This window comes from Aspergillus clavatus, genomic scaffold, assembly GCF_000002715.2.
Source record: "Aspergillus clavatus NRRL 1 1099423829797 genomic scaffold, whole genome shotgun sequence".
In the NCBI taxonomy this organism is placed as follows: domain Eukaryota; kingdom Fungi; phylum Ascomycota; class Eurotiomycetes; order Eurotiales; family Aspergillaceae; genus Aspergillus; species Aspergillus clavatus.
In genome coordinates, this window is record NW_001517102.1 from 176,363 (window position 1) to 202,206 (window position 25,844).

A 25,844-nucleotide genomic window follows, 5' to 3' on the forward strand; every position below is an offset into this window, starting at 1 on the left:
CACCATTGACATTCACTGCTTCTGACGTGGTTCTGACGTGGTTTTCCGATCGATTGCCAAAGTCTCCAATATGTGGCAACCCATATGCCTGCTGTAGGTCTTCACACGAAGCTTAAGCTCGTAAATGGGGGTAATCGAAGCGTTCCCTTCAACTGTGCCCTAGAATAGACTCAAGGCTCGGTGCGTTGGTCGACGGATGCCCAGGAAGGGGGGGGGGTGGAACTATTGGCCGATTACTTCTTCATCGAGATACTTGCCAACTGCTTGGTATCAGGAAGGAAGAGATAGTAGAGGCCACGGCGCAAATCCATTAATATCCACAGACGCGGAGTACTGGATCACAGGATCTTGGAAATTGGAAAGCATTTCAGGGATAGACCAGTGAGTGACGTAGCCACAAGATTCAGTGAACCAATTGAAACCATCAAAGCAATTCAAGGTATCACTTGGCTCATTCGTTCCATCCCAGTCAATCGTGGAAATGCATGCATTACCAGAATCGAAGTTCCAAGTCGACAGAGGCAACGTATCAGACCAGGCCGATGAGCTAGAGATCGATTCTGGCGAGGACGGAACCTCGCAGGAGATCCGGGGGTGCGTGGATTCGGATGATGAACGGATCACCCTTTGTCTTTTGGATGCTCGTGTTTCCCGATGGGCTGATGCAGCCGGGTTGAATGGTTTTGCCCACATGGAGCCATAGCCTTCGCAGTCGAGTCCCAATCGGGCACACTCTCGGCATCTGGTTTGGATCGTCAGCGGCCCCGGGATTGTGATAAGGTCATTTGATTTGGTGCGTACGCAGGTTTAGCCTCATCACACCTCTTTCGACGCCTCTTGCAAGTCAAACAACCAGATCGAGTCCATCTTGCGCCTTTCTTTCTGCATCTTTTCTCGGCTGAGGTTGCGTGCTGAGTCTTCATTGGAAGCCCAGTTGGCAGAGCGGCATAGTGAGCCACTTTCATTTTTATCTTATCAGGTATCTATCGCGCTAATCAGACGGATGCCAGATTACACACAGGAGGAAGACATACCAACTGTACGGTCTGTATCACGTTGCCAATTCACGATCAACTCGAAATTCGACAAAGGTGTCCAGGAGAGGGACGTCTTAGAAGAACAAAGATGTGCTAGTAGTATAGCCCAAGTGAAGGCCCGGAAGACGGGAATAGCGGTTAGTTATATAGATTATAGATAGAGTATAGTGGAGGACGGGGTATTGTGGCTCCCCTCGCTTTCCGATGAGTCGATGACATTATCGCGAATTGTTCCAGAATCTCGATCTCTGATTGAGCCATCATCTGATAGTCGATAGTAGGACGGAGTAGATAGTCATCAGCATGTACAATCTGTATCGGTTAGCGACCTGATATCGTGCAGTTATCTCCATCTTCCACAGATCCACTCCAGATGTGGCGGCGGTTTGTCCCAAAACGGCAAGTCCATGCGGACTATGGAGAATATTGCTGATTAACCATCACCGATCCATACTTCGTTTTGTTCTACACATCTACACTCACACGGACACCCCCATCAACTCCAGCCTCCAGGCCATAGACTAGAATGAACGTTATATATAAACCCCCCGTCGTTCCTTCAGAATGATCTTCTTCTCTTTCTCCCCCCCAGACCTGTTCAAGTCTGCAGTGTGTTCATTTTCCATCCAAGACTTCCATCCTCCATAATGCAGGCATCCCAGAGCCCAGTCATGGCCACTTCGGCTAGGCCTCATCCCTTTGATCCTATCACCCCAGGAGAAATCCAATTAGTTGTCCGCATTCTCGAAGAGACGTTTCCCGGCGTACCGCTGCGGTACAAGCGAATTGACTTGCAAGAACCCATCAAGCGACATGTGGTTGCATATCTCGAGGCGGAGCGGCTCCGAAAGCCATTGCCCCCCAGGCCATCCCGTCTTTTATTCGCCTACTTTCACCGTCTTGACAGTGGCATCTTCTACAAGGCTCTGCTGAATGCCGATACCAAGTCAGCCATTCATATCAAGGAGCTCCCGGCGCATGTTCAGGTAAGTAAACCATCTTCTGGGCTGCTCTGTTGGTGAAATGAGGTGGCTGACCATTGCATAAAGGGACCAATTGACGTGGACGAGGTCACTGAGATTGAAGCTCTCTGCTTGCGGCATCCGGCAGTGCTGGCAGAAATTGAGAAATTGAAGTTGCCACCAGGCATGTCCGTGTGCAACGACCCATGGATGTATGGGTCGGACGATGAGAATGAAACCCGGCGGTTGTTCCAGTGCTTCATGTATATCACTGAGGTGGATCACCCGGAGAACAACCACTACTCTTTGCCCTGCAAGTTTTCACCAGTTTTTAATGCTATCACTCAGGAGCTAGTACGCATGGATTACCTCCCGGGTGGTGGTGATTCTCAGGTCACGGAAACTCAGCCTTGGAAAACCGTCAAAACAATCCAATATGCTCATGATCTCCTGGATGAGCCACTCAGAAAAGACCTCAAGCCATATATTGTGCAACAGCCAGAGGGCGCCTCCTTCTCCGTTGATGGAAACTTTGTGTACTGGCAGAAGTGGCGCTTCCGGGTTGGATTCAACAATCGGGAAGGTCTGGTGCTGTATAATCTTACATACGACAACCGCAACGTCTTCTATCGCCTCTCGGTATCAGAGATGACGGTTCCTTATGGAGGTGGGCTAATATCCCTCCAAGCTGTTAAAGGCGCAACAATTTACTAATGGTTCGGATTACTGCAGATCCCCGAGCCCCGTACCACCGCAAACAGGCATTTGACGTGGGAGATGCTGGCTTTGGCCTCAATGCCAACCAGTTAACACTGGGATGTGACTGTCTCGGTCATATCAAATATTTCGACGGCTACCGGACAGATTCAAAGGGCAACCCTGTTCTTCTCAAAAACATCATCTGCATGCATGAACAGGACAATGGTCTCCAGCATAAACACACCAACTACAGATCAGGCGCTGCTACCGTGGTGCGAAACCGCCAGTTGGTGCTTCAGATGATTTGCACCGTTGCAAACTACGAATACATCTTTGCCTACATTTTTGACCAAGCGGCCAATGTGGAACTTGAGGTCCGGGCTACTGGTATCTTGTCCACGGTTCCCTTCGACAACGAGAATGGCCAGACAGTTGCCTGGGGCACCAACGTCGGCCCAGGAGTCATGGCTCCCTTCCACCAGCATATGTTCTCGTTGCGAATCGACCCGGCACTTGATGGGTTCAAGAACACCGTCTACTACGAGGATAGCGTACCAATGCCCGAGGATGAAAATAATCCATGGCTTGTCGGTTACACCACTGAGCAGACAGTGATTAGCAAGTCCGGCACAGCCAACACGGACATCAGCCGTCACCGAGTCTTCAAAATCCGCAACGACAACGTCATCAACCCCATCACCTACAAGCCTATCGCATACAAGCTCCAGACAGCACCCAGCCAGATGCTGCTCATGAGCAAGAATGCAATGGGCTACCGCCGGGCCGAGTTCGCCACCAAACCCATTTGGGTGACCAAGTATCGCGACGACGAGCTGTACGCCGCAGGCGAATTCACCAACCAGAGCCGCCGCGCCGAGGGCGTCGAGACTTGGGTGCAGCGCAACGACAACACCGAGAATGAAGACGTCGTCCTCTGGCACACCTTCGGCCTCACCCATAACCCCCGCATTGAAGACTTCCCCATCATGCCCATGGAGCGAATCAGCGTCATGCTCAAGCCGGATGGCTTCTTCACCAAGAACCCGGCTCTGGACGTGCCTGCCTCCGCCCAGTCGTTCAACAAATCCACTCTCCATTCTCAACCTGCCCCTGCCCCTGCAGCAGCATGCTGCTCCGGTGCGGGAGGTACCATTAAGGCGAAGCTTTACAAGCGCATCGATTAGATCCTTAGTGCCCGTGTCTTGCATTTCTTGGTTGTGCATGGTTCAGGAAGGTGTTTGCAGCATTTCTCGGCGTTGGAACAAACACCTGTTGGCCATTTTGAGTTAGCTTTCTTTTTTTTTTTTTTACAATATACGATAGTTCTAAGAGACGAGACGATTGAAGTCTCAAATTATCAGGAATCATGACCTCTATTTTTCATTACCATGTGTTCCCTCCGACCGTAGAAATACACAACTCCCCCGCGCGCACCCGAGAGAAAGTTATATAAAATCGGATTCCATCATACATAGGAACAGTTGCTGCCATTTGCAACCATACATTCCTGCCTGCCCTTTTTCCAAGGACCGTTCATTTTCCCATAACTCCTGCGATCATCAAGAGTCCGGCATCCCCTCGCAACAGGTCAACTCCCTTCTCCTTATCTCCTCTGTCTTCACATTCTCCATCAGCAGGCTGTATACCTGCACGACTCGACGTTTACAAATCCATGCCAGATACACGTCACCTCGACAGACATAGGAAAAAGTCATTGGGAGATTTACTCCTTGCTGACCGTAGGGACATGGGCACTGGGGAGAGTGCCATGGCCCACGTTGGTGATCGCAGCCTGGCGAGCGCCGCTGAGACCATACTGGGAGTCAATTCCCTCAATGCGGTGGGTCGAATTGATGTTCTTGACGACAGTGAGCTGCCAGCAAGTAGCGCTACCCTGGCGGGAGATGATGGTAGAGTAAGCCAGGAAGTACTCCCAGATCTAGAAACGAGTCAGTGGGTGCTCGAGAAAGTATCAAAAACATGCCAAACTTAGCCACAGGATTACTTACTCTGAACCATCTCTTGCCGTACTTGGCCTCGACCTTGTCACGGTTACCCATCCAGTTGCGGTACCAGCGCCACAAAGTAGCGGAGTAGTGGACACCAACAGTGTCAACGCTCTTGATCTCGAAACCAGCGCCCTCCAGTCTGTCGACGACGAATCCAAGCGGGGTGCTAGCGTCGGCACCGGGGAAGATGTACTTGTTCATGAAGAGACCCCAGATGAGATCCTCGTACTGCCAAGACTTACGGAGACCGGCGATCTGGAGGAAGAAAACACCATCGTCGTCAAGCATGTCGTGGACCTGGGACAGGAAGGAGCTGAAGTGGCGCACACCGACGTGCTCAGCCATTTCGAGACAGGTGATCTTCTTGTAGCCGCCATCGACACGGGGAGCATCACGGTAGTCCAAGCAGTGAATGCGGCTCTGGGTCTCAGGGATGCCAGCGTTGCGGAGACCCTTGTTACCCCAGGCAGTCTGGTTACGACCGAGAGTGATACCAGTGACCTGAGCGCCGTAGTGAACCGAGGCAAATTTGGCCAGAGTACCCCAGCCACAGCCCAAATCGAGAACGGTATCACCGGGCTTGACATTGATCTTCTCGCAGACAACGGCCAGCTTGTTATCCTGGAGCTCTTCCAGAGTCTCTTCCCGGTTGATGTCACTGATGATGCCAGAGGTGTAGATCATGCGAGGGCCCAAGAACCAAGCGTAGAAGTCGTCGCCGCGGTCATAGTGGTCGCGCACCTGTTCCTCATCTAAAAAGAAAGATAGGGGTTAGATCTTTTGAACCAATTGCGTGCTATTGAGCTGGGAAGAGAGGAACTGTACCTTGAGAGCGAGAGTGGACCAGCAACTCGGGGACGAATCCGAAGAGGAAGTGCTTGTAGAGACCCATGGTGAAGCGGAAGTTGGCCCAGTCGTGTCTGAATTCCAAAGCCTCAAGAGCATCGCCCTTGAAATCAACCTCGCCATTGAAGTACTTCTCATAGAAGACCTCCATGGGGATCTTGCTCTTTCCACGGTAGGTGGCACGGTCGTGCTCATTGTGGAAATGGAGGTAGTGCTCGACGGGACGACCGGCATACTTGGCCTTCTCGTTCTTACGAGGAGAGATGGAAGAAGCCACAGACCAAAAGGCCATCAGGATGGGGACGGTTGTGAAGACAGCAAAGAAGATAGTGGTGTAGAAACCACCACCGATCTGGCGAGCCAAGTACCACGGGACAAACAGGAGCAGCGAGAAGAGCAGGATGTTGGAGAAACTATCGCTGCCAGCAGCGTCTGCCGGGAGGGGGGCATTTTTGATAGCTGGATACTGGAGGGGAATTGAGACGGATTAGCCATCCTTTCTGACCACAAGGGTACTCTTCTTCAAGCTCCCAAGAGCTTCGCACACTCCCCAAACAACCGGACTCACCGATGTCGTCCGCACACCACAGTCATCTGCGGGGGTCGTGCAAGCAGCAGGAGGGGTTTCGATGTACTCGAAGTCCTCGAGGGACTCGGGGTGAATTTTCGTCATGACTTGGTGGACGAATCCACGCAGGGGCGATTAAGGGAGGAGGAAAGGGGAAGCGGAAAGCAATTGAGCCCAGCCAACACGACAGAAGCTCTGTGGGAGAAAAAAAGAAAAGAAAAGAAATAGAAGCCACAAGGGCAAGAAAATGGGGGGGGGGAAAGAGAAAAGAAAAGGAAGAACAGCAAACTTGATAACAATTGAAGTGTTGAAGCAAGCAAGCAAGCAAGCAAGCCGACAGATAGACCAACGGAGTGGTGATCAGTGACAACAGCTTACGTTACGCTAGTTGAGGTTGCTGGATACTGGGTAATAATTGGCTTAGATAGTATCTAGTCCAAGTCCTTACTTAGTAAGGCTGTTCTAGCTCGTCCTGCTGTTAGTGAACAGTTAGTTGGCGTTGGACCTTGCTTGGGCTTTTCCCTAGGTAATACCTATTATTTATGATTTCCTTAGCGTAATATTTCATGTTATTACTTATTTCATTATGACTATCAACAACAACGAGTGGAACCGGCGGGACGGCTTGCTGGTTTTCCCAGAGAGAGAAAAAAAAGAAAAAAAAAAGAAAAAGAAAAAAGGAGAGCGGACGAGCGGTGAGTTGTGTGGAAGAGAAAGAGAGAAGAGCATACTCTGTACGTATACGGTATCAATGTCTGAATAATATGGACAATTGGGAAGTAGGTATTCTCAATGGACAAAGGAGTGAGTAGTACCTATTTACTTGGATATCTACGTAGTATGTAAGAAGAGAAAAATAGTTGACTATTGTTTTGTAATTGGATCTGATATCGGAACAATTTGGCTTGGGAAATGCGAGATGATGCCTGTATATGGTGGCAGGAAGAGAGAGAGTATCACAGACGCAACACCCCAAACATGATATCCCACCACCACTGCAGGTATATGTCCAGGATTGCACGCGACCCGAATCATTCGTCTACGGTCTGCTACTAAATATGTGTACGATACGACGTATTTACTACCTCACGAACCGAGGGTTCCTCGGGTCCCGAGAAAGCTGGATCGGCCGGCCCATTTCTATCCAGGGTTGACAGAAGCCCTTGAAACACGGGCAGTGCGCGTCCCATTCCCACAATCCCAATCAGTCATCTCCTGATGCCATAGGCATGGGATTGCGATTCGATACTCGGGAGATAGCCATAGATAATTGGATAGCTAGCCTGGTCCTCCATTATCTGTCTCATGAAAATTACCATTCTATGTATGGTCCATCATGAGATCGCTAGGTATCATGATACTGGACAACTGGCCACTTGGGGCTTTGTCTCACCCAGCTTTGTGTTACTACTACTATAACTACAATCAATTGCATAGACCTTATGGCAATTTGTATACATTATATGCATATATGGTAGTTACAACTATTTGGGCGTACCAACAGGCTTAAGAGCATCTCGAACGTTATTTAAGACGTCGCTAGCACACCACCTAAAAGATCACTTGCTAGCCATACTGGGTTAATTGTCCTAGAAATCTAAATGATACAAAATCCCGCTGTTGCCCATGAAGCCCTTATCGTGTAGTCATTCAATGAATCAAGAACGCCGTCTGAAAATTCACCGGGTCTGCCGTCGTGTCATCCGGTCATTCATACGCGCCAACCATCCCAATACCTACCCAAAGGAAAAACCGAGTGGAAAAATGAAAAGCCTCCCGTGAAATACTCCCAAACCGGGAACCCCCGCCCCCCCGGCAGACAACTGGCCGTGTTCAAGCCCCTCACAGAGTCAGCTGAAAATTCTGTGCCTCTTCGTCTTCGTCAAATGTCGGGAGATTTCGCTCGGCTTCGGCTGCCAGGCGGTCTTCCTCGCTATCAAAACACCCAGCCGCCTTGCAGCGGTGCCACATCTCTGAGCCCAGTGGCGGCATGCCGTATGCCTCCATATAGGCTTCAGGAGACATGATGGCTTTGGTGACCGGCTGCTTGGCAGGATTGAGCGGTTTCCCAGTAAGCTTAGACGACATAGTTCGGCCCCGGGAATATCCCACGGTCGACCTAGAAGCTGCAACTGCAGCAGTGTGACGCATAGAGGACGGATTGATGGGCCCCCGCGGCTTCTTGGTCGTCAAGAGAGAAGATGATGCAACCCGAGGTCTTGGTTTTGGGAAGGCCATTGGCCTGGTTCGCGAGACTGAAGGCTCAATGTTGGAGAGAGCTGCTGCTGCATCACGAGCACGAATGGTTGAGATATTGCTAGTATATCTCGGCTTCGTCGATGCCAGCTTCGCGCGGCGCGCCTCGAGTTTGCGTTTGGGGGGTTCTTCCATATGGGGCTCTCGAGGAGGGTCCAACTCGGTTTTGTCTTCGAAATCAATCTCTTCGAGTTGTTTCAAGATCATTTCGTCCACCTTCCGATCAAATGCAGCTGAGTCCTCCTGAAATTTGCGCTGTCGCTTGGTTAGACCGTCGCTGCCTACTTCGTTGTCGCCATATACGCTTTCCAATCCCAATGCCAGGTTCTTCGGCTGAAACTGGGGAAACGTAGTGTCATAAGTGATAAAATCAGGGTCATCCGGCAGTTCTAGCAAGTTTGTCAGACAAGATAGTCCCTAGGGAAAACAAGGTCGTGTTGTCCTCTCACCTTGTGGCTTGGGGGGCATGTATTCAATATCCGGAACGTCATTCTGAGGCTGTTCCTCCTGCACCTCCACCTTAGGTTGATCAACCAGCGGTGCAAACTTCCTGATCTTTTGGGTGGAAGTTCTCTTATTCGTTTTCTCAAGCTTGATGGTGCCTCCTAATCCTGGAGTCTGTAAGCCTCTTGCCTTTGCGTTCGTCGTTTTCATGCCAAGAGGCGCGCGACTGCGCGGTTCTATCACAGGATCTCAGTTAGCCTCCTTCCATCGGACATCGTAAACCCTTCCATTTCCCATGCATACCCAGCGGAGTGACAAAGGCATCCTTGGCGGGTTTGGTGTTCTCCCTCTGCTTTCCAGCGGCTTTGATCGTCTTCTTGCCAAAAGTCAATGGGTCGTTCTCGTCGTTCAGTGGCACTTTAAACGGTGTCTTTGGGGCTCGAGTTCCGGGAGTTCGTGGTTGCAACTGCTTCACTCCCTGATTCAAAGATTTAGCTGCAGCAACAGTCTGGTGGGTGTGCACCAGGTTCTCCTGGTCGCGAAGAGCCAGCATGGCGATGGGTGGTCGGCACAGTAATGATCATCCAACTCGGGTCGATAGGCGTAGTTGCGTTGAATCAAGGTCGAAGAAACTAGTTCTAGATGCAGGACGCATCAAGTGTTTGTTCTTGGCGGTTGCCCGTGGAGACCGGATGTGATCCCTTGGGACGAATGGGAGGCCAACCGTGGGTTGACGTGAAGACATTTATGCCTGAGTGCCTGAGGACACACAAATTACCTATAATAGCCTAGCTCTCAGGTCACCGCCCCTTACGCCTCAGGCACACCAGCCACATCACTGTCCACAAATAGCTAAGATCCAAATTAGAAACAGCGCTAAGCCTGAATAGGCTAGTTGTTTTGCTAGCTGACCGCCATACAGACAGCCAACTAAGGCACTCAGGCAGGCACTCCTCCACTGCTTAGTGGTATTATTATTCCTCTCCCGAAGATCCCCAATCTCCTAACCAAAACCCACCCCTCTCCCCCATTTCATACCTCTTTGTTGTCCACTTTTCCATCTGGTTTCTCGCTGAGCGAAAGCCTTTTTAGCCTCCAAACTCAACACGACATTCTCTGCTACATATCACATCTTTCGTTGTTGCCAATAAATTTGTTTTCGTCGCCCAAAATGGATAAGATCAAGGAGGTGAGTTGCTCCCCTAAACCCCTGTTGGCGGGGTAGCTTGGAAGCTGCCCAGGCATACCAATGCACCATTTCTCGCCCTTGCTTTATGTACCTCATCATGCACAAATCGGCGTCCGAGTGCATGTAGAGGGCGGTCTGGGTAGAAAATGCACATTATGACGAACAGGAACTGACAACAGATGGTTTCGTACAGAGAATGAGCGCCCTCCGCCTCGAGGCGGACGAGGCTCAGAACAAGGTCGAGGAGCTCAAGTCCAAGGTGAAGACGCTGGAGCAGGAGAACTTGGCAAAGGAACAGGAGATCACATCCCTCAACCACCGGAACCAGCTTCTGGAGGGCGAGGTTGAGAAGCTCGAGACAACCCTCAAGGAGGCCAAGGAGTCCGCCAACCAGAGTGCTCAGCACGACACCCAGAACGAGGCTCTGCAAAGACGAGTGCAGCTGCTGGAAGAGGAGGCCGAGGAGGCCGACCGGAATCTGAGAGAGACAAACGAGAAGTATGCCCTCGGCTATAGATCCCGTTGCATTCCAGTGAAGCGACTTAACTGACCGTGGGGAACGCTTTAGACTTCGCCAAACCGACGTCAAGGCTGGTCACTACGAACGCAAGGTGCAGGCTCTCGAAGCGTCTCGGGATCAGTGGGAAAGCAAGTACGAGGAGATGGCGAAGAAGTATGCTGAGCTGCAGAAGGATCTGCACGACCTGGAGGTCTCTATTAGCAACGTGTAAAGACAGACTCGGGTATCGGCGTACACTTTGGAGAGATATTTGGGACCAGCCTTCGTTCCAACGGGTATTTATCTTATTTCGCAAATCACAGTCTTCTCTGCTATTCTCGTCCACGGCAGCCAGCCGGCCCTGTAGGATCTATTGCATCCTTATTTATCTCTTCCTCGAACACCCACTCCTTCTTGCAGTCTGGGCTTTTTCCCCCCTTGTCTTTCGCACATATGCGTTGTTTGAGGTATATAGAACATAATCAATAAAGTCAACCTTGTGGTATTATACGCTTTATATGAATGGATATACATTGTAGCACGCTTAGGAAATCATCCTTGACGTTCTCGTCGAGCGTTGGCCTTTTTCTGTTTCGACCGCCGTTGTTTCATGAGAGTAACCTTGCGCTCCTCCTTGGTCTCGTATCTAAACTTCTTTTTCTTTTTCTTGGGTTTGTCGGTTTGCTTCTTTTTCTTATCGGCTGCTTTCTTGGAGTCATCCTGACTCTCGGACTTGTGTGCTTTTTGCGCATTCTCCTCCTCGTCTGATGTGTCCTCACCAGCTTTTAGAAGGCCCTCTCTCGAGGCATCCATTTCTTCCACAGTCACGGTTGTGTATTTGTCTTCGTCGATATATTCGGCCTCGTAATCGACTGCAGGAGGCTCCTCGAATCCTTCCCACTCGCCCTGTTCGTCTTCGTCGTCATTGCCGCCAGAGTTTGAATCCTCGTCGCTATCGCCGTCCTGTGCTTTGAGCAGCTTAAGTTGCTTCTTATGCTCCTCGAGCGCTCGCTGATACTCTGATTGTCGCTCCTCGCGCATCTTGAACCAAGCAATAGATTAGTGACACGCGCTCAGTCAATTTTCTCGGCGATCGGACAAGAAGACAAACCTTCTGCCGCCCTATTCGTCTCTCTTCCCGGGCTCTTTTTTCGGCGATCTCCTGGGCTTGTCGTATCCGCTGCTGCTTTCTCTTGCGAAAGCCAGTGAGAAATTGTTGGCGGTCGGTATCATCGAAATTGATCTCTTCGACCTTGGGTGCCAGCTTTCGCTTCTTTGATAAAGGACCCATTTTCTCTGTATGTATTTCTGAAGGCGATCTTAAATATAGATGTCTTAATTTCTAACAATTATTTCCTGGTTCAATTGAGCGCAGCGGGGATGATTAAATTTTGTCAATATTCAGAATGGGCGGGAAAAAAAAGCCCGTGATATGGTTTATCGCGGCCATCAAAGCTAAGCCTTGTCGGTGGTTGGCTCGACCGCCTCCGACGGGAGCTCATCGGCCATCCCTCCAGGCTGCTTCAACCGAAACACCATCTTCCAGTCTTCACTACGCTTGCTTGCAAGTCGGTTGACAGCATCATGATGCATGTATTCAAAAGACTCACGCTGCTCGCTCTTGGAGCCGCGACTGCAAACGCGTTTCGGGACACCTCTCCGTTCTTCCTCGCATCGACGTCCGAGTACGTTGTCCAGGACCACCTTACCTTTGATGTCGCAGACGGTTTATACATGAGCCAATTTCAGCTAACAAGCTTCTTTTCAGGATTCTTGCTACATCATCGAACTTCCAGACCGCTGACGCCTTGTTAGAGGATCTGTCTTCACAGCTTAGCACTTGCCCTTCGGATTATTATGTCATTGCCTCCCAACCCGGGGTGCACAGCACCGATTTCTCGACCATCAAGTCTGCACCCCGCCTTGGCGCGAAGATGACCGGCAAGGATAAGGCGATTCGTTCCAAGATGGTTATCAATGAGGTTGTGGGTGTCTTGGAGGCGAAGCAGGTTCAACAGCTTATTGAGAAGGAATGCGGGGCGCAGTCTACCGTGATCGATGCCTCCTGTAAGTCTTCTTTGCTCGGGAAGCCAGAAATCTTTCTATAATTGGCCTGCGGAGCATTGGTTAACATGTGTTTGCAGCTGGGTTGTATCCCTCCGAGCTTGGTGCGGAGCCTCGCGTGGTCTCTGTGAACTTCCCTATGCTCTCGCTAGGGTCCGACCGGGCACAACAACTTTCGGATAACGGTATGTATTTGAGTGGCCACTATTAGATCTTACGGTCCATCTGACATAGCTTGCAGATGGTCTTCTTGCGGACATAATCGACCGCATCCCTTCCTCGAAGAAGTACACTGTCGTCTACGTAACGTCCCCGCGAGAGTTTGAGGGATCTGAGGGCGTCCTATATCATCCTGAGAATGGTGCCCAAGACCCTCTTCATATGGACCTGAAGCGGGATTATTCGGCTCATGGAAGCCGAAGTGTCCCTGCCTCTAACAAGTCCCTTTTCCAACAGTATCAGTTCCTCACTCCAGGTTCGTTCCTCACAAGCAGCTCAGCACGAACAAAATCCTGACCTAGTCTAGGCATCTTCATGGGCCTTCTTGCCTCCTTCGTTTGCCTAATGATCCTCTATGTGGCCCTTCGAGCTCTGTTGAGTCTCGAGGTCCCTTATGCGGCGTTTGAGAAAGATACGGCTGCCAGCGTCCAGAAGAAACAGCAATGATCGATTGTTGGCGTATTTGAATTATGATCATACCACCGAATATACTCTGGTTATCTTCGGGCCTTAGATTGGCTTGTTTTGATAGCTATGAGCTATTAGATGAAGATTTGTTTACATTGCGGTTCTAACATAAGTGGGGTTTTCTCTCATGTATACTGGTAAGGCTGAATATATTGGCACGCTCTAGATGAAGTGAAATTTAGAAAATTGACATGATGTGTGTTCACCTTTCTGAGGCCTGGGAGAAGCAAGGATTAGACTGCATAGCCATTGAACAATAACGAGAATGAACAAATGACTTGAGCGTTCGAAGGAATAGCATCGTACGCTGTAACATCTTCTCATTTGCCTTCCTTGTTTGACGACTATATATAGATGTCACGTGGTTAGCTCCGCCTCCGCAATCTCAAAGCCGCTGTGGCCTGAGGCACCATACAGGCACGGGGCAACAATCAGTTAATTCATAGCGCCAGGAGACTCGTCCGAAAGCTTCGTCCGCTCTTGTCGTGGTGCGCTGCATCGTCGTGGCTGTCCCTCGCTTCGTTTCCCTCCTTGCTTCAGCATTTGATGTTTGTTCACCTCTATTTCTCACAGTAGATGAGCGCAGTCGCAACACTTTCGAATTATCTGGTCAGAGAACCCTTCAGTATTAGCTGACATCCTTCCAGCCCGCCAGAAAAGCCTGCATGCCACACCCTGAGACTGCCGCATTCTGGATATATTGTCATTCAAATTTTGATTCTGTCCATATCTGCGCCTAGAAGGCTTCCATCGATGCGCTAGACAGGGATATCGTCGATCAGACAACTCTTCTTCCTTTCCCCTCTCCTCCTCCTCCTCCACGGGGCCGTCTACATTCTTTCGTTCGATCATCTGTTAGCCCTTTGCAACAATGCGATTTCTATATGCGGGGCGCTCAAAACCCCGTCGGCTGTCCGCTATATTTCTTCTCTTATTGGCGATAGTGTTGTTTGCTCAGGTGTCCCATGCCCAAAATAAAGGCGACAGCAATGCCGCAGCAACCACGGAGGACACGAAGGCTACTGATCCAGCAACAACCGATATTGTGACGACGACTGACCCCAAAAACAAAAGCGATGCTAAAACCACGGATGCAGCGACCGCATCGACAGATTCCCAGACCAGTGCAACAGACTCGGCGACGGCCACTTCCACAGGCTCGACTGCTGCGAATGGATTCCCCGTCATGACCGTACCACCGACAGCGGATGCGCCATACATGAAGGCATCGAATACACCTGAAGGGACGGTCTTCATAGCTGTAGGCGCAGCCCTCGGTCTGATCGGGCTGTCGGTGCTGGCCTGGCGTGCACTCGTCGCTTGGTCCGTCAACCGCTCCGTCCGCCGCGCAGCCCTCATGCACGCCTCGGAGAAGAAGAGTCTCCTCCGTAACAAGCGAAAGAGATCGTCAAGGCATTCCCGCGTACCCACAGCGAACATGTCCCTGGAAAAGCTCCCCCCACACCACCGCGGCAGCTACAACCCGAGAGCGTCCCAGATCCCAAGCACCGGCAGCGGTCTTTTCTTCTCGCCCACCGCGGGTGCAGGCATGCATACAAGTGGAAACAGAGGCTCCAGCTACCTGCCAGCGGGCTACTACGCCGCCGGCAACGTGACCCCAGGCGGTAGTGGGAACGTGCCATTGACGCCGGGAGAGGCACCGCCCAACTCGCAGGGCTACATCCGAACGAAATCCAACCCGAGTCCCCCGGGATCGCCGGGCCTGTCGCCCGGTGGTCCCCGTGATACCCAGTACAGCAACCATGCCAGACATTCGTATGTCGGCGGGTCCACCAGCTCTCTGAACCTGACGTCTCCTCCGCAGGGGCGAACCCCCAGTGCCTTCCTCGAGGACCTCTTCGAAAGCCATGCTCCGCAGTCGTCGGATATCAGTCATAGATGAATGTTCCGCATACGCTTGCTCCCCTATTCTTTTCTTCAATTCTCTTCAATCGCCCACCCCTTCCTATTTTCGGTATCTAGGCCCTGAGACATATTCCAGATTTTACCCTTGTCATATACTCTATGTTAATAGTCGACGCCTTTGTATGATTCAAGCATAGTCATGTTCATGAGATTCTATTTTCTATTGACCTTTTTTTTTTTTTTTGGTTCTTACAGCGGAGATTATTGCAGATTGATTGGTTCAATGTGAATATGTGTTGTTGGTCTTTTCATGTTGTGTATCTTTTCATGCTTCCATCTTTTGAGAAGCTAATTCTATAATTGTATACACGGAGTTGTAACACAAAAAGAGAGAATCTCAATGAAAAAACCAAGCCCAATACCAAGTCTAGAGGGCGCTGCCCATATGATACAGATGGAAAAGGCTTGATCTATTCTAAAATAAAAATGCAGCAATGACTCTCCGGAGGTAATACATTTATCATGCCTGAAAGAGCCGAAGGAAATAGTAAGAGGTCTATGAGTGCCCCAGTAAGTAGGAGGGGCGCAGGGGCAAAGATGAAAAGAAGGCCCTAAGAAGATGAGCAAGCATACATATACAATCAATAATCAATGAAGCAATGAGATCCTTTCCCAGAAAGGGAGTCATGCCATCGATATGACGACCAAGATGAACGTCTGGAGGCGTTCAATCTGCATCCAGCTTGCCGCTGAAGTCGCCAAGGAGAATGTCGTCTGGTGCTGGACCACGACTATTCCTGACTATTTAGATTTCAAGTCAGCATAATCAAATAACAGGATAGGAAGCGACATACTCATTTCTGCTTCTGCTCGGAAGAAAACCCACAGCCATCGCCTGGCGACCTCCAGAGACATCAGCAGGAAGAGACCGCACTCCTTCTCACTTAGCCAAGTCAAGCCGGGCACAAGTCTCGAGACCCACGAAAACCGAATGACAAAGTCGACGATAATAGCAATATAGTAGAGCCGGTCCGAGAAAAAGCGGTGGCGCCGCAAGCCATAAGGATAATCCGCAGCCTCACGGGCCGAAGTGAACAGGGTTAAATCCCAATCCTTACTCAAATCCCAATAGAAGGAGTAAGCAGAGTTCACGAACATTGAAAAGGCACTGCAGCATGAACGTTGTTAGTTTTCATTCTTCTGATATTCACCATCCCAAGATGCACACGTACAGCAGCCGAGAGATACTCATTTCGCTCAGCCAATAGAAGTCTGAAGGGTTGTAGTTCCTGAGCTTGGCTGCGAGGAAGATAACAGGAAACGCGGTGGCATATTTCAAGGCGTTTGCCAGATGCTGTCCTCCTTTACTCTCGCCTTTCTGGCTAGCTCGACGCACACGAACAAATTCCGTCAAGCACTGTCGCAGTCGGATGATGCTGGGAACGGCGATGAGAAGCGGCACAATATAATCGTTCCCACAGGTGCGGTTCGGCTTGGATGTGCTGGACATATCCGAGCTGAAGAACATGCAAAACGTCACATAGAGATCACCCAGGACTTTGGCATAGCTGGTGAGCGCATCTGCCAACAGAACATCTCCAAACTTCCCATCTTGGGCTTCCGCCAGACCTCCCACACTAATACGCCGTAAAGTTGTAAGGAATCGACTTCGTCCAGATCGTGATAATCGGTTGATGGGGAGGATTAGAAGGATGAGAAAGACGAATAGATATGACTGTGGGATGAAGTCTAACGACTCCACTCGCTCAGCGGAGCCATGGGTGAGCGCCCAAAAGAGGACGAGAGAGAGCAGGAGGGGTACGGTCAGGAGAGTCGCAAGACGGTAGGTGGAGGTGTGATGAGATGGTTGATTAGCGGTTTGACGAGCAGGATAACGGATGAGCGCTGGCAAATCCTGGATACAGTAAGCACAACGTCTTAAGAAGAAAAGAGGGATTCGGCCCACAATATTAGATTGGGAGAGATATTGAAGGTTAGCACCCCAGCCCCAGAAACCTAAGCATGAATCAATATTGTATCTCGCCCAAACTTATTCCCATACATACCAGCAACCAAGATTACAGCGACCCGATAAGGGAAGGGAAGAAAAAGACTGAAGCCATCCAGCTGAGCACGTTGATCAGGGCCCATATTCCATTGAGAAAGTGGCGCCGAATATCAGCACCTAAAATCAGGAGAGACTAATTAAGCAACCCTGAGGGGAAGAAGGATCCGAGAGACAGAGTGAAACAGAGATCTTTAGTGCATTAAAAAACAGGAACACGAGCGATTAGATTCATGAGATTGGCGAGAAACTCGGAGCAAAAGAGCGACTAGGGGTGAGGTAGCACTGTCACGAATCAATCGTCATAGGGGTTGAGGCTAAACATGATAGTGCTGTCCATGAAGAAGCTCAGGGACAGAAAGAAATACTAACGAGTAATGATGGTTTCGGCGGCTCCGCGCGGCTTCTAGATGCGGCAGCGCCTTGCCTCTTTTGGGGCTAGTGCGGTTTGTTGTGAGGAGGCTTTCCAAAAATGGAAGCATCTGCCCCACGTGAGCCGGATATCGTAAGGCAGATCACGTGCTGATTACCGAGGCATTTCGTGGTCGCCGAGCTGCGGACTAACTACGGCGTGCGGACTGTGGTCACTCTGGGGAACCTCCGCTCTCTGGGGGGAAGACACGCTCTTGGAGGATGTGACTCTGATTTTCCTTTTTGAACTCGTTACTTGAGTCTAGGCCAGCTGTCGTTAGACACCCAGATCTCACAATGGCAGACGACAACCTTCAGCTCTCTTTTTCTACTCCCGCCGCACCCTCGCCAACAACTCCCGGCTCCTCGGCGCATTTCTATCCTTTCGCGACATCACCGGATATCATTCGCTCCCACGAGAAAGACGCCTTTCTGTCCTCCAGTCTGGTGAATCAAGCACAGTCTATCGCCCGTTCTCTCCGCGGTGCGCGATTTGCCCATACCCACTCAGATGCCATCAAACACCTGACTGAGCTACTCTACTTCTCCTTGACAACACTGATCGGGAATCGGACACTGGGAGAAGAATACTGTGATCTTGTGCAGCTGGAAGATGACTCGCTTCAGCTTCCGTCGGTCTCCCGGAGGGCAGGCTACATTCTAAGTACTATTATGGTGCCATGGACGCTTCAGAAGATTCTTCCTGGGTTTCGCCAGCGACTGCGCGCGAAACTAGAGCGGAGCATTGCCCGACAACAATTGCAGGCGCAGCAAAAGGCACAGGAAGTGAGATTCGCGAAGAAAAAAGATTCCAAGAAGAATGGTCTCTTTACCATGTTGCGGATTCAGAAATACATCCTTGAGCATCTCGACTCGATCACCTCGCTTTCGCCGATCTACGCCCTTAGTATAGCCACTTTCTATTTCACTGGTTCATACTACCACCTGTCAAAGCGCTTCTGGGGGTTACGGTACGTCTTCACCAAAAAGCTCGAGGAAAATGAGCAAAGGGTCGGGTATGAAGTGCTAGGAGTTTTGCTTGTTCTACAAATAGCCGTACAGGGTGTTCTGCATGTTCGGACTGTCCTTCAACAGCAGGATGAGGGCCTTGAGGCCGATTCGGCCAGCTCAAGAGGATCGGATAATGCTCTGATCCATTCCATTCAAAATCCTCCGAGTCTCCCGCTTCTCCCCGCTTCTTCGCCTCGATATGACCTTAGTGAAGACTCGAATGCCATTCCGTGGATCCCTTCCGGCCAACAAAGCAAATGTACCCTTTGTCTGGAGTCCTACAAAGATCCAAGTGTCACAACATGTGGCCATGTCTTCTGTTGGACATGTGTTCGCGATTGGGTTCGCGAGAAGCCTGAGTGTCCCCTCTGCCGGCAAGAGGTTCTTCTATCCAAAGTCTTGCCATTGAGGGGTTAGTTTGGTGATACAACTTCAGCGATCTCATTGTCGGTTTTTTTGTCTTTATAGAGCGCTTGTATTGGAATTTTGACGAGTTGACGCGGGGCTGCCTTGTGATATATACCCACATGAAATCATATAATTTCGAGTTAAACCAGGTGGCATATCCAATAGTAACATAAATCTGACATGTCACTTGAAATCTTCTCTGATATACTAGGGTGTACACTGGTAGGTCGGGGTCTTAGAAAAAGAGCTGAGATCAGCACCGCAACCTGCTCAATCGAGCAATTCTGGAGCACTCTTATGCTACCAACTCAATGCTTAGGCGGTGCATGTAACAGATACTAGCTCGGATTTGATCACAACTGCTCCAAGACCGATTGCCGTATCAACATCTTGAGCGTCATCTGCGCCAGACTTAACCTCTTTATCGGCCCCGACTTTGGCGTCATTCTCGGCTTCTATCTCGTTTTCAACCAGAACGGCTTCCGCTAAACGAATTGGCAGATCCAACTCGGCATATTCAGGTAGAGGAGGCATTGGATCCAAAGCCTTGCGCTTAGTATTCATGGTATCGAATAGGCGGAAGCATGCATATGGATCGGTTGCAGCATCTGCGGATAGGCGATGTTAATAATATCCTCGTCGTGGTGGTATCATGGCATACTTACACTGGACTTGGCGGTAATTGAGAGCCGTAGCCCAATTGCTGCAGCGGACATTACCGTCCTTCTCTAAAGGCATGCCAAAATGCTCTTCAACCTGGTCGCTCAGACTTACGGGTCTCTTGTTGATGAGCTTGGGATTTGACTCGGAATACTTGACCAGCTTATACAGATGGCTGAGTTCGAGAGTTCCGCGAGTGTCAATCCCGAGGTACTTGCGGAGACGCGTACAATCTGCCTTTATTGTGACTCCGACTTTCATGATTTCGGGCGATTCGAGAATTTTGCGCAGCGAAGCCGCAACAAAGTCTTCTGCCTTTTTAGCGGGCTTGAACAAAGCGATTTGGAAGAGGGCGATTCGCTCTGAGTTTGCAATCTGGATCAGCGAGACATTGCTTCGAATGCCGGCCGACTTAGTTGCCTGAGGTTTCCATTCCATGTCGAACCCGATGACCTTATCATTGAGGAAATATTTCGCTACCTCTTCGCTTTTCTCAAGGGACTTGCAGTAGTGCACGATGATGTCCTTTCCGCTTGGGGTTTTATGCAGCCGATGGCTCCAGTACTTTAGGACTGCAGGAACGGTAGCAGAATCTGGTTTGGCTTGGGCTTGCTGCGCTACCAGGTCCTTCTCATCCGAAGGTAATCGAATATCTATCTGATCTTCAGGTTTCGTGCTTTGTGATATCTCTTTTCCTTTTGTGCAAGACTGGTTTTGCGTTGCCAGATCGAGGCCATCCCCATCATCTGAGGCGCGAACAGCCGCTGGCAGAGAGCTATAGCACCGCCTCACCCGTTTGAAGTTGAAACTCATCGCTGGGCCTTGCATATCACCGCTGAGTGGCCGAAAAGTCTTGCGATACTGATCGCTTGCCGCGGCCTTCGACATGAGTATGGATGGCACGGCTGGTCGCCTGGAAATCTGTTCACGATACCGCGAATTAGTGCAATCAGACCGCCAGCTATTATCTTGTCTGGCAATCTCGCGAGCTGAGCCTCGATAGCTGTAACTATCCCAAAATTGATCTAATTGGTAAGATACAGCCGAGTGAGGTCGATGAGCGAAGAGAAATGGCCTTTTCAGGTCATTGGAAATTTCTCTGTGTCCGATCCTGGACTCGAGAGGCCGAGGATTAGGTGTAGCAAGTCCTCTGTGCGGCGTGTTTTCAACGTCACGCGGCCGGCTGGAATGTTTTTAGCAATATCCTGTAGAGTAGTAGACATTTTTACACACCTGAACCTGTATAGTCGACGACTGAAAAGCTCAATTTTCAAACCGAGGAATGATCGAACATCATGCTCCACTTCGTTTCGAGACGGGCATCCAAGATATTTTGGACAACGATAAAGCATTGTAGACTACATGAAGCATTCTGAGTCGACCAGCAGCCCCATTCATCTGTTTGATTGAGTTATCAGAAAGACGGTGATCAACTAGAGTAGTGATCTGGTTCCTCCTTGCGTATTCATTGAATTATCGACCGCAGTTTCAATCAGTGCACTCCGTACCTTTGGATGTACATCTCTACCAACAAAATAGTGGGCTGGGCGGAGTAAAGTTGTTGTTCAGAAACGGATATGATTGGACTGGGCCTCCGGAGCGGATCAACATGCTGCCATACCCGCCAAGGTTGTCTGGTGGGAGAGTCGAAGATCCGCTCTAAGGCTTCATTTTCTATACGACCGACGTATTGAAACTCCAGGTCAAGTGCTTTTTATCCTAGAAAGTCAATTACTCTGACTCAGAAGAGTCCTATTTCTTTCACTTAGGTATCCCTGAGCCTAAGTCCGATCAAAAGCACCAACCTATATCATGGCGTCCCAGCTTCTTCCTCTAGGTAATGCTCAGATTCAGTCATGTTTACACGGATTTACTGGCTAACACCTCGGCAGAGTTGATTGACAAGTGTGTCGGATCCAGAATCTGGGTCATTATGAAGGGCGACAAAGGTAGGTGACTGCAGTGACTAGGAAGACTGTACACTGACAACCCAAAGAATTCTCCGGCACATTGCTTGGGTTCGACGACTACGTCAGTAAGTTCAATCCGGTGCCCTTAGTTTTATCATCGTGATTGCTCTGTTGATACTGATTTGCGGCAGATATGGTCTTGGAGGATGTAACGGAATTGTATGTGTCCTGATTTTCTTCCCTCCTAGACAGGCCAACGGCTCTTCCACTCCCTCCTATTCTGTGAAGAGTATGTCTACGGACGAAATGATTAACGCGAACTAGCGATTACTCTGGAGCTCAGATTAAGCTTAATAAGATCTTGCTCAATGGAAACAATGTCTGCATGGTATGGGCATCAAACCGTTCCTCGTGCCCTATTTTTGTTTGCAAGGCGCTAACATTGATATCCAGTTGATTCCTGGTGGTGAAGGGCCTGTTGGTAGTGCTTGAGTTTTATGATATCCAGTTCCTTTGATCAGTACGACGAATATGGCCTGCAAATGATACGCAATGATATTTGATAGAAGACTACCAAAAGTGGCGCCTTGTGCATAGACATGATGATCTACCTGCATTCATTTTTAGTTCTCACCCTGGGTTTTTTTCTCAAACAGCTTGTTTCAGGATATCACAAACAAGGTGCTCAGACTAGTTGCAATATCAGTGATGCAGAGACAGGGAACCCCCAGCTCTGGGAAGTGTTCAGAGACCAGGGTGCAACTGCTATGTCGCTCGATCAGCTTGTTCACCAGAAACATCGACAATTTCTTGTGAGTTGGTGGGGGAACAAAGAGACAAGCCTCGTTCTTAGTTTATGCGGACTGCTAGTTCGCCTGATATTTTTGTTGAGAGTTCAAGGGCCTCGAAACTTCAAAGAAGAGATGCCATTGTTGTCGAGTCAGAGTCGTTTAGAGGCCCATGAAGCCGGTACGGGGGCGAGTCGATCCCTAACATATTGGGATGGCGGGCTTTGCTGGGATCTGGAGTCTGGACCTTGCCAGGGGTATGGGAACAACCATGGCAACCTGGTAGGGTAGTGGTACTCCGTAGGCTGTTGGGCATTTGCCCCCATGCTCAATCAGCCCACGAGGGTGCATCCTTCCCTGTCAGCTAGCCGCGTGCAACCGATACTCGCTTCTCTCCGATTGGAGATCCTGCACTACGGTTGATGTCGATTTTCAAGGATTGTCAGACACCCTGCACTCCCCAGTACATGAAACTTGTCGACGTGATATCTGCGCTGTCTGAGATATTTGATCGGCGCGTTTTTCGCATCCATCGAATAAAGTATCGTTGATAGTAATAGGGGGGGGGAGGATATGTAGTATGATGTACAAATACTCGATGCCTCCAAGGCAGTCTGATGAATAATCGATAAACAATCGATACTCTCCCCCGGTCTCACCTCGCCTGTCTCCAGTAGTCGCGGGTATTTCGAATCGGCTCCATTCGCAGCTTTGATCCCTCGTAATCGCAGAGCTTATTGGAAGTGATCATTCTCGTGGGGAGTGGTAGATACTGCTGTCGAGACTTTGATATGTCGCTCAGTCGCTCAATCGCCCACTCTGATGCCCCGGGTTTCTTTCCCCAGGATTTCCTAGATCACCAAGTGGAAACTGTTACATAACAAGTTCCGCTATCCCCGCGTTTTGCATCGCAGTGGAGCGGCGACCGCGATGTCAGACTACTGACCCATGGCAGTATACTGTAGATACTCTATTTTTTGAGCGAACAGGAAAAGAGAGAAAAAAAAAAAAAAGAAAGAAAGAAAATTACCACTCCCAATCGTGAGAATCAGCACTGCAGGAGCGCCACGACATAGCGAGGTCAGCACGACGCCATCATACAATTATTTAGACCAAGTGTTTTTGGAAAGCAGGTAGAGGCGTCATTGCGCGATTTTGTACAGTTGACCATGTCGAAAGCGGAAAGACGAACATGAATGACATGCCCAGTTACCGGTCGAGCTCTCACCAGTGTATCCAATCCCCAGTCGCGATTTCATTATCTGGCCTGTTCTCGATACGATTCTCCTGGATTTGTACTTTTGCATTCCTTTCTCGTCACAGGTTATTGAAATCAGCGACGCAATAGGGAATTTATTGCATTGCAGATTTCCAAGATTGTTCGGTCAGCGTGGCGTAAGGTCAGGTCACACGAATGGACTATGCAAGAAGCAGGGCAATCGGTGGTGCGATATGGGCCGAGGGAAGGCGACCTCTTTAGACTTCACTACGGGCCACGAGGCTTCCATGCGTTCGCCCATCGTGAGGTGGACATGTCAGGCAAGATAAGATTTCCTTTCCGCAAAGAATGTGTGTAATTTGAGGGTTGTCGAGTTATCTATGGAGTAAATAGCTATCGACTGAGGATTCCTTTGGGTCACATGTGTGTGTCATGTCTACTGTTTGCACCACCCCCCCAAACAGAATAACCATCTTCATTTAAGTTGATAATGCTGACAAGCATGGGTAGGAAAACAAACTCATTTGCCTGAATTGGCTCCTTTGTTCCCTTTGGAATCCAGAAACGCCCCCAAAGGCTAAAAGCTGCGCCATCTACACGCGATGTTACGGTAACCGGTCCATCAACCTACTTCGTCATCTGGGGTGGTCGTTGGCGCCCGACCATGGCAGCCACCCAAGGCTTGGTAAATCCTTCGATTCTCCTCTGAAAGTCACTCGCCAGTCGCCACAAATTGAGAGGTTGGGTCTTTGTTGAGGGCCAATATGTACGAACCTGGAAACACGTCCTGATCATGACATCGGCTATTCAAGATTGAGATCGGAGACAGAGTGCACGCTTGCGGAAAATGACGATGGGAAGAATTGCGGTGAGTTCTGATTTTATGGGGTAGACTACGTAATAGCTAAGAGCTATGGCATACCCATGCGAATAAGACTGATAAAACTGTCCTGCGGGCGTAAGGGGGAAGACTCGTGGCTTTATCTGGGCCTCGGCCAGTTATGCTGGCAATCGAACGGAAATGTGAGCGACACTTTCCAGGGAACAAACATATAGATAGAGTAATAGAAATGATCCAAACGAAATAACAGCCCAGGAAATTGATATTAACTATATACAGTACGGAGTACTGTCAGCCATCTGGTCAGGGCTCGTAAGTCGTAAGGTAGCCGGTATGTAGCAGCACCAGGACACTTAGGTAGCTAGGTAGCTATCTATGGCGTGCGGCGCAGATAGGATCCATGTACATACATGATACAAGGGGTTCGATGAGCCTGATAACGGACCACGACTCGGGATGTCCGACGGTTTCCGAATCCATCACCTGGACCTTTGCAGGTACGAATGAAACGAACAGGTGCCACAAAAAGCATCAAGATCTTTGAGGCTCGTTTTGCATCTTTCCAAGATAGAGATGTTTGCCTAGAACGAGAGAGCGACATGGCCAGATCCCGGGGGTTTGAAATCCAGTTCCTAGTCGTGCGCATCAACAAGAGCTCCCCTACCAGGCCTAGTCGAAGAAGATTTATAGATGTACCTGCGAGATCGATGTGTGGCTGACAGTGGTTGTCTTGAGGATTCTACCGTGCTTCCATGCATTGATCTTCTAGCACAGATGGATCAGATCATCAGACGAGTAGGAAGCACTCCAGCATCGCGAGTCAGAGCTTTAACTGCATTGTCGTAGAGTTCGACCATCAATTGTTGCTGTCATTGTCAGGGATCCGGGCTGCTAAGGCAAGTAAAGGACGACCCGGACCTCGTTATCAGCCTTCTTCCTACTCCTAGTGATCTATGAAGTGATCCCTGGGTGTTCCAGAATGTCGATATCTATCTAGATCGTCTGAGAGCGCGACATTATTCTGACAAGCGGCAAGTGACAACTGACAAGACTGTACTCCGTACTAACTACTGGAGTCGTAAGTTCATCTGGATGTCTTATCTGGTTCAGCCTGACACATGACAGCCTGAGTGTGGTTCCCGCGAGCAAGTGAGGTTTACGGAGTAGGTCAATGCAATGGAATTACTGGAGTTGGTCCAGAAAGACTGAGCCCGACACTCTTATCTATAAGAGTCAAGAAGAACGTGCCAGGAAAAATGGTGATTGGCTGGTGGGTACAACTCACGTGGAAGGGAGGTGCGGAGGCCCGACCCTCATTGGGGCTAGTGAGGTTTCATACCTACCTACTTTGAAGGAACAAGTCAGAATGGCAACGTCCGATAGCGCCGCCCCTCCTTGGCTGTCC

General features: G+C 49.8%; 12 protein-coding genes across 12 annotated transcripts, besides 4 other annotated features; 7 read left to right on the plus strand and 5 right to left on the minus strand.

Moving 5' to 3' along the window:
- Positions 1-481: 481 nt before the first annotated feature.
- ACLA_005870 (uncharacterized protein) lies at positions 482-703 on the plus strand (the record flags this gene model as incomplete). The annotated part of the gene is made up of 1 exon (XM_001273256.1): positions 482-703. One exon carries the CDS (start codon positions 482-484, stop codon positions 701-703), a length of 222 nt encoding a protein of 73 aa, XP_001273257.1.
- Positions 704-1,684: 981 nt separating this feature from the next.
- Positions 1,685-3,882, plus strand: ACLA_005880 (amine oxidase; the record flags this gene model as incomplete). Its single annotated transcript, XM_001273257.1, has 3 exons — positions 1,685-2,023; positions 2,087-2,666; positions 2,732-3,882. 3 exons carry the CDS (start codon positions 1,685-1,687, stop codon positions 3,880-3,882), a joined length of 2,070 nt encoding a protein of 689 aa, XP_001273258.1.
- A 539-nt stretch (positions 3,883-4,421) lies between these two features.
- On the minus strand, positions 4,422-6,226 carry ACLA_005890 (putative cyclopropane-fatty-acyl-phospholipid synthase; the record flags this gene model as incomplete). The annotated part of the gene is made up of 4 exons (XM_001273258.1): positions 4,422-4,637; positions 4,708-5,459; positions 5,533-6,019; positions 6,122-6,226. The coding sequence occupies 4 exons, from the start codon at positions 6,224-6,226 to the stop codon at positions 4,422-4,424; spliced, it is 1,560 nt and encodes a 519-aa protein (XP_001273259.1).
- A 205-nt stretch (positions 6,227-6,431) lies between these two features.
- Positions 6,432-6,455: a microsatellite.
- Positions 6,456-6,768: 313 nt separating this feature from the next.
- Positions 6,769-6,800: a microsatellite.
- A 1,163-nt stretch (positions 6,801-7,963) lies between these two features.
- On the minus strand, positions 7,964-9,374 carry ACLA_005900 (uncharacterized protein; the record flags this gene model as incomplete). Its single annotated transcript, XM_001273259.1, has 3 exons — positions 7,964-8,766; positions 8,827-9,057; positions 9,125-9,374. The coding sequence occupies 3 exons, from the start codon at positions 9,372-9,374 to the stop codon at positions 7,964-7,966; spliced, it is 1,284 nt and encodes a 427-aa protein (XP_001273260.1).
- A 618-nt stretch (positions 9,375-9,992) lies between these two features.
- Positions 9,993-10,741, plus strand: ACLA_005910 (tropomyosin; the record flags this gene model as incomplete). The annotated part of the gene is made up of 3 exons (XM_001273260.1): positions 9,993-10,010; positions 10,177-10,508; positions 10,579-10,741. 3 exons carry the CDS (start codon positions 9,993-9,995, stop codon positions 10,739-10,741), a joined length of 513 nt encoding a protein of 170 aa, XP_001273261.1.
- A 320-nt stretch (positions 10,742-11,061) lies between these two features.
- On the minus strand, positions 11,062-11,800 carry ACLA_005920 (rRNA-processing protein RRP17; the record flags this gene model as incomplete). Its single annotated transcript, XM_001273261.1, has 2 exons — positions 11,062-11,550; positions 11,621-11,800. The coding sequence occupies 2 exons, from the start codon at positions 11,798-11,800 to the stop codon at positions 11,062-11,064; spliced, it is 669 nt and encodes a 222-aa protein (XP_001273262.1).
- A 293-nt stretch (positions 11,801-12,093) lies between these two features.
- On the plus strand, positions 12,094-13,239 carry ACLA_005930 (Ac45/VOA1 transmembrane domain-containing protein; the record flags this gene model as incomplete). Its single annotated transcript, XM_001273262.1, has 5 exons — positions 12,094-12,194; positions 12,278-12,576; positions 12,654-12,758; positions 12,815-13,048; positions 13,100-13,239. 5 exons carry the CDS (start codon positions 12,094-12,096, stop codon positions 13,237-13,239), a joined length of 879 nt encoding a protein of 292 aa, XP_001273263.1.
- An 807-nt stretch (positions 13,240-14,046) lies between these two features.
- Positions 14,047-14,080: a repeat region.
- Positions 14,081-14,131: 51 nt separating this feature from the next.
- On the plus strand, positions 14,132-15,163 carry ACLA_005940 (uncharacterized protein; the record flags this gene model as incomplete). The annotated part of the gene is made up of 1 exon (XM_001273263.1): positions 14,132-15,163. The coding sequence occupies one exon, from the start codon at positions 14,132-14,134 to the stop codon at positions 15,161-15,163; it is 1,032 nt and encodes a 343-aa protein (XP_001273264.1).
- A 690-nt stretch (positions 15,164-15,853) lies between these two features.
- Positions 15,854-17,277, minus strand: ACLA_005950 (EXS domain-containing protein; the record flags this gene model as incomplete). Its single annotated transcript, XM_001273264.1, has 5 exons — positions 15,854-15,927; positions 15,981-16,294; positions 16,359-17,041; positions 17,093-17,142; positions 17,193-17,277. 5 exons carry the CDS (start codon positions 17,275-17,277, stop codon positions 15,854-15,856), a joined length of 1,206 nt encoding a protein of 401 aa, XP_001273265.1.
- A 622-nt stretch (positions 17,278-17,899) lies between these two features.
- Positions 17,900-19,030, plus strand: pex10 (ubiquitin-protein ligase peroxin 10; the record flags this gene model as incomplete). Its single annotated transcript, XM_001273265.1, has 1 exon — positions 17,900-19,030. The coding sequence occupies one exon, from the start codon at positions 17,900-17,902 to the stop codon at positions 19,028-19,030; it is 1,131 nt and encodes a 376-aa protein (XP_001273266.1).
- A 306-nt stretch (positions 19,031-19,336) lies between these two features.
- Positions 19,337-20,569, minus strand: ACLA_005970 (3'-5' exonuclease; the record flags this gene model as incomplete). The annotated part of the gene is made up of 2 exons (XM_001273266.1): positions 19,337-19,629; positions 19,687-20,569. 2 exons carry the CDS (start codon positions 20,567-20,569, stop codon positions 19,337-19,339), a joined length of 1,176 nt encoding a protein of 391 aa, XP_001273267.1.
- A 924-nt stretch (positions 20,570-21,493) lies between these two features.
- On the plus strand, positions 21,494-22,083 carry ACLA_005980 (RNA-binding protein LSM5; the record flags this gene model as incomplete). The annotated part of the gene is made up of 6 exons (XM_001273267.1): positions 21,494-21,518; positions 21,574-21,630; positions 21,678-21,716; positions 21,783-21,810; positions 21,916-21,979; positions 22,045-22,083. The coding sequence occupies 6 exons, from the start codon at positions 21,494-21,496 to the stop codon at positions 22,081-22,083; spliced, it is 252 nt and encodes an 83-aa protein (XP_001273268.1).
- Positions 22,084-23,370: 1,287 nt separating this feature from the next.
- Positions 23,371-23,404: a microsatellite.
- Positions 23,405-25,844: the final 2,440 nt, after the last annotated feature.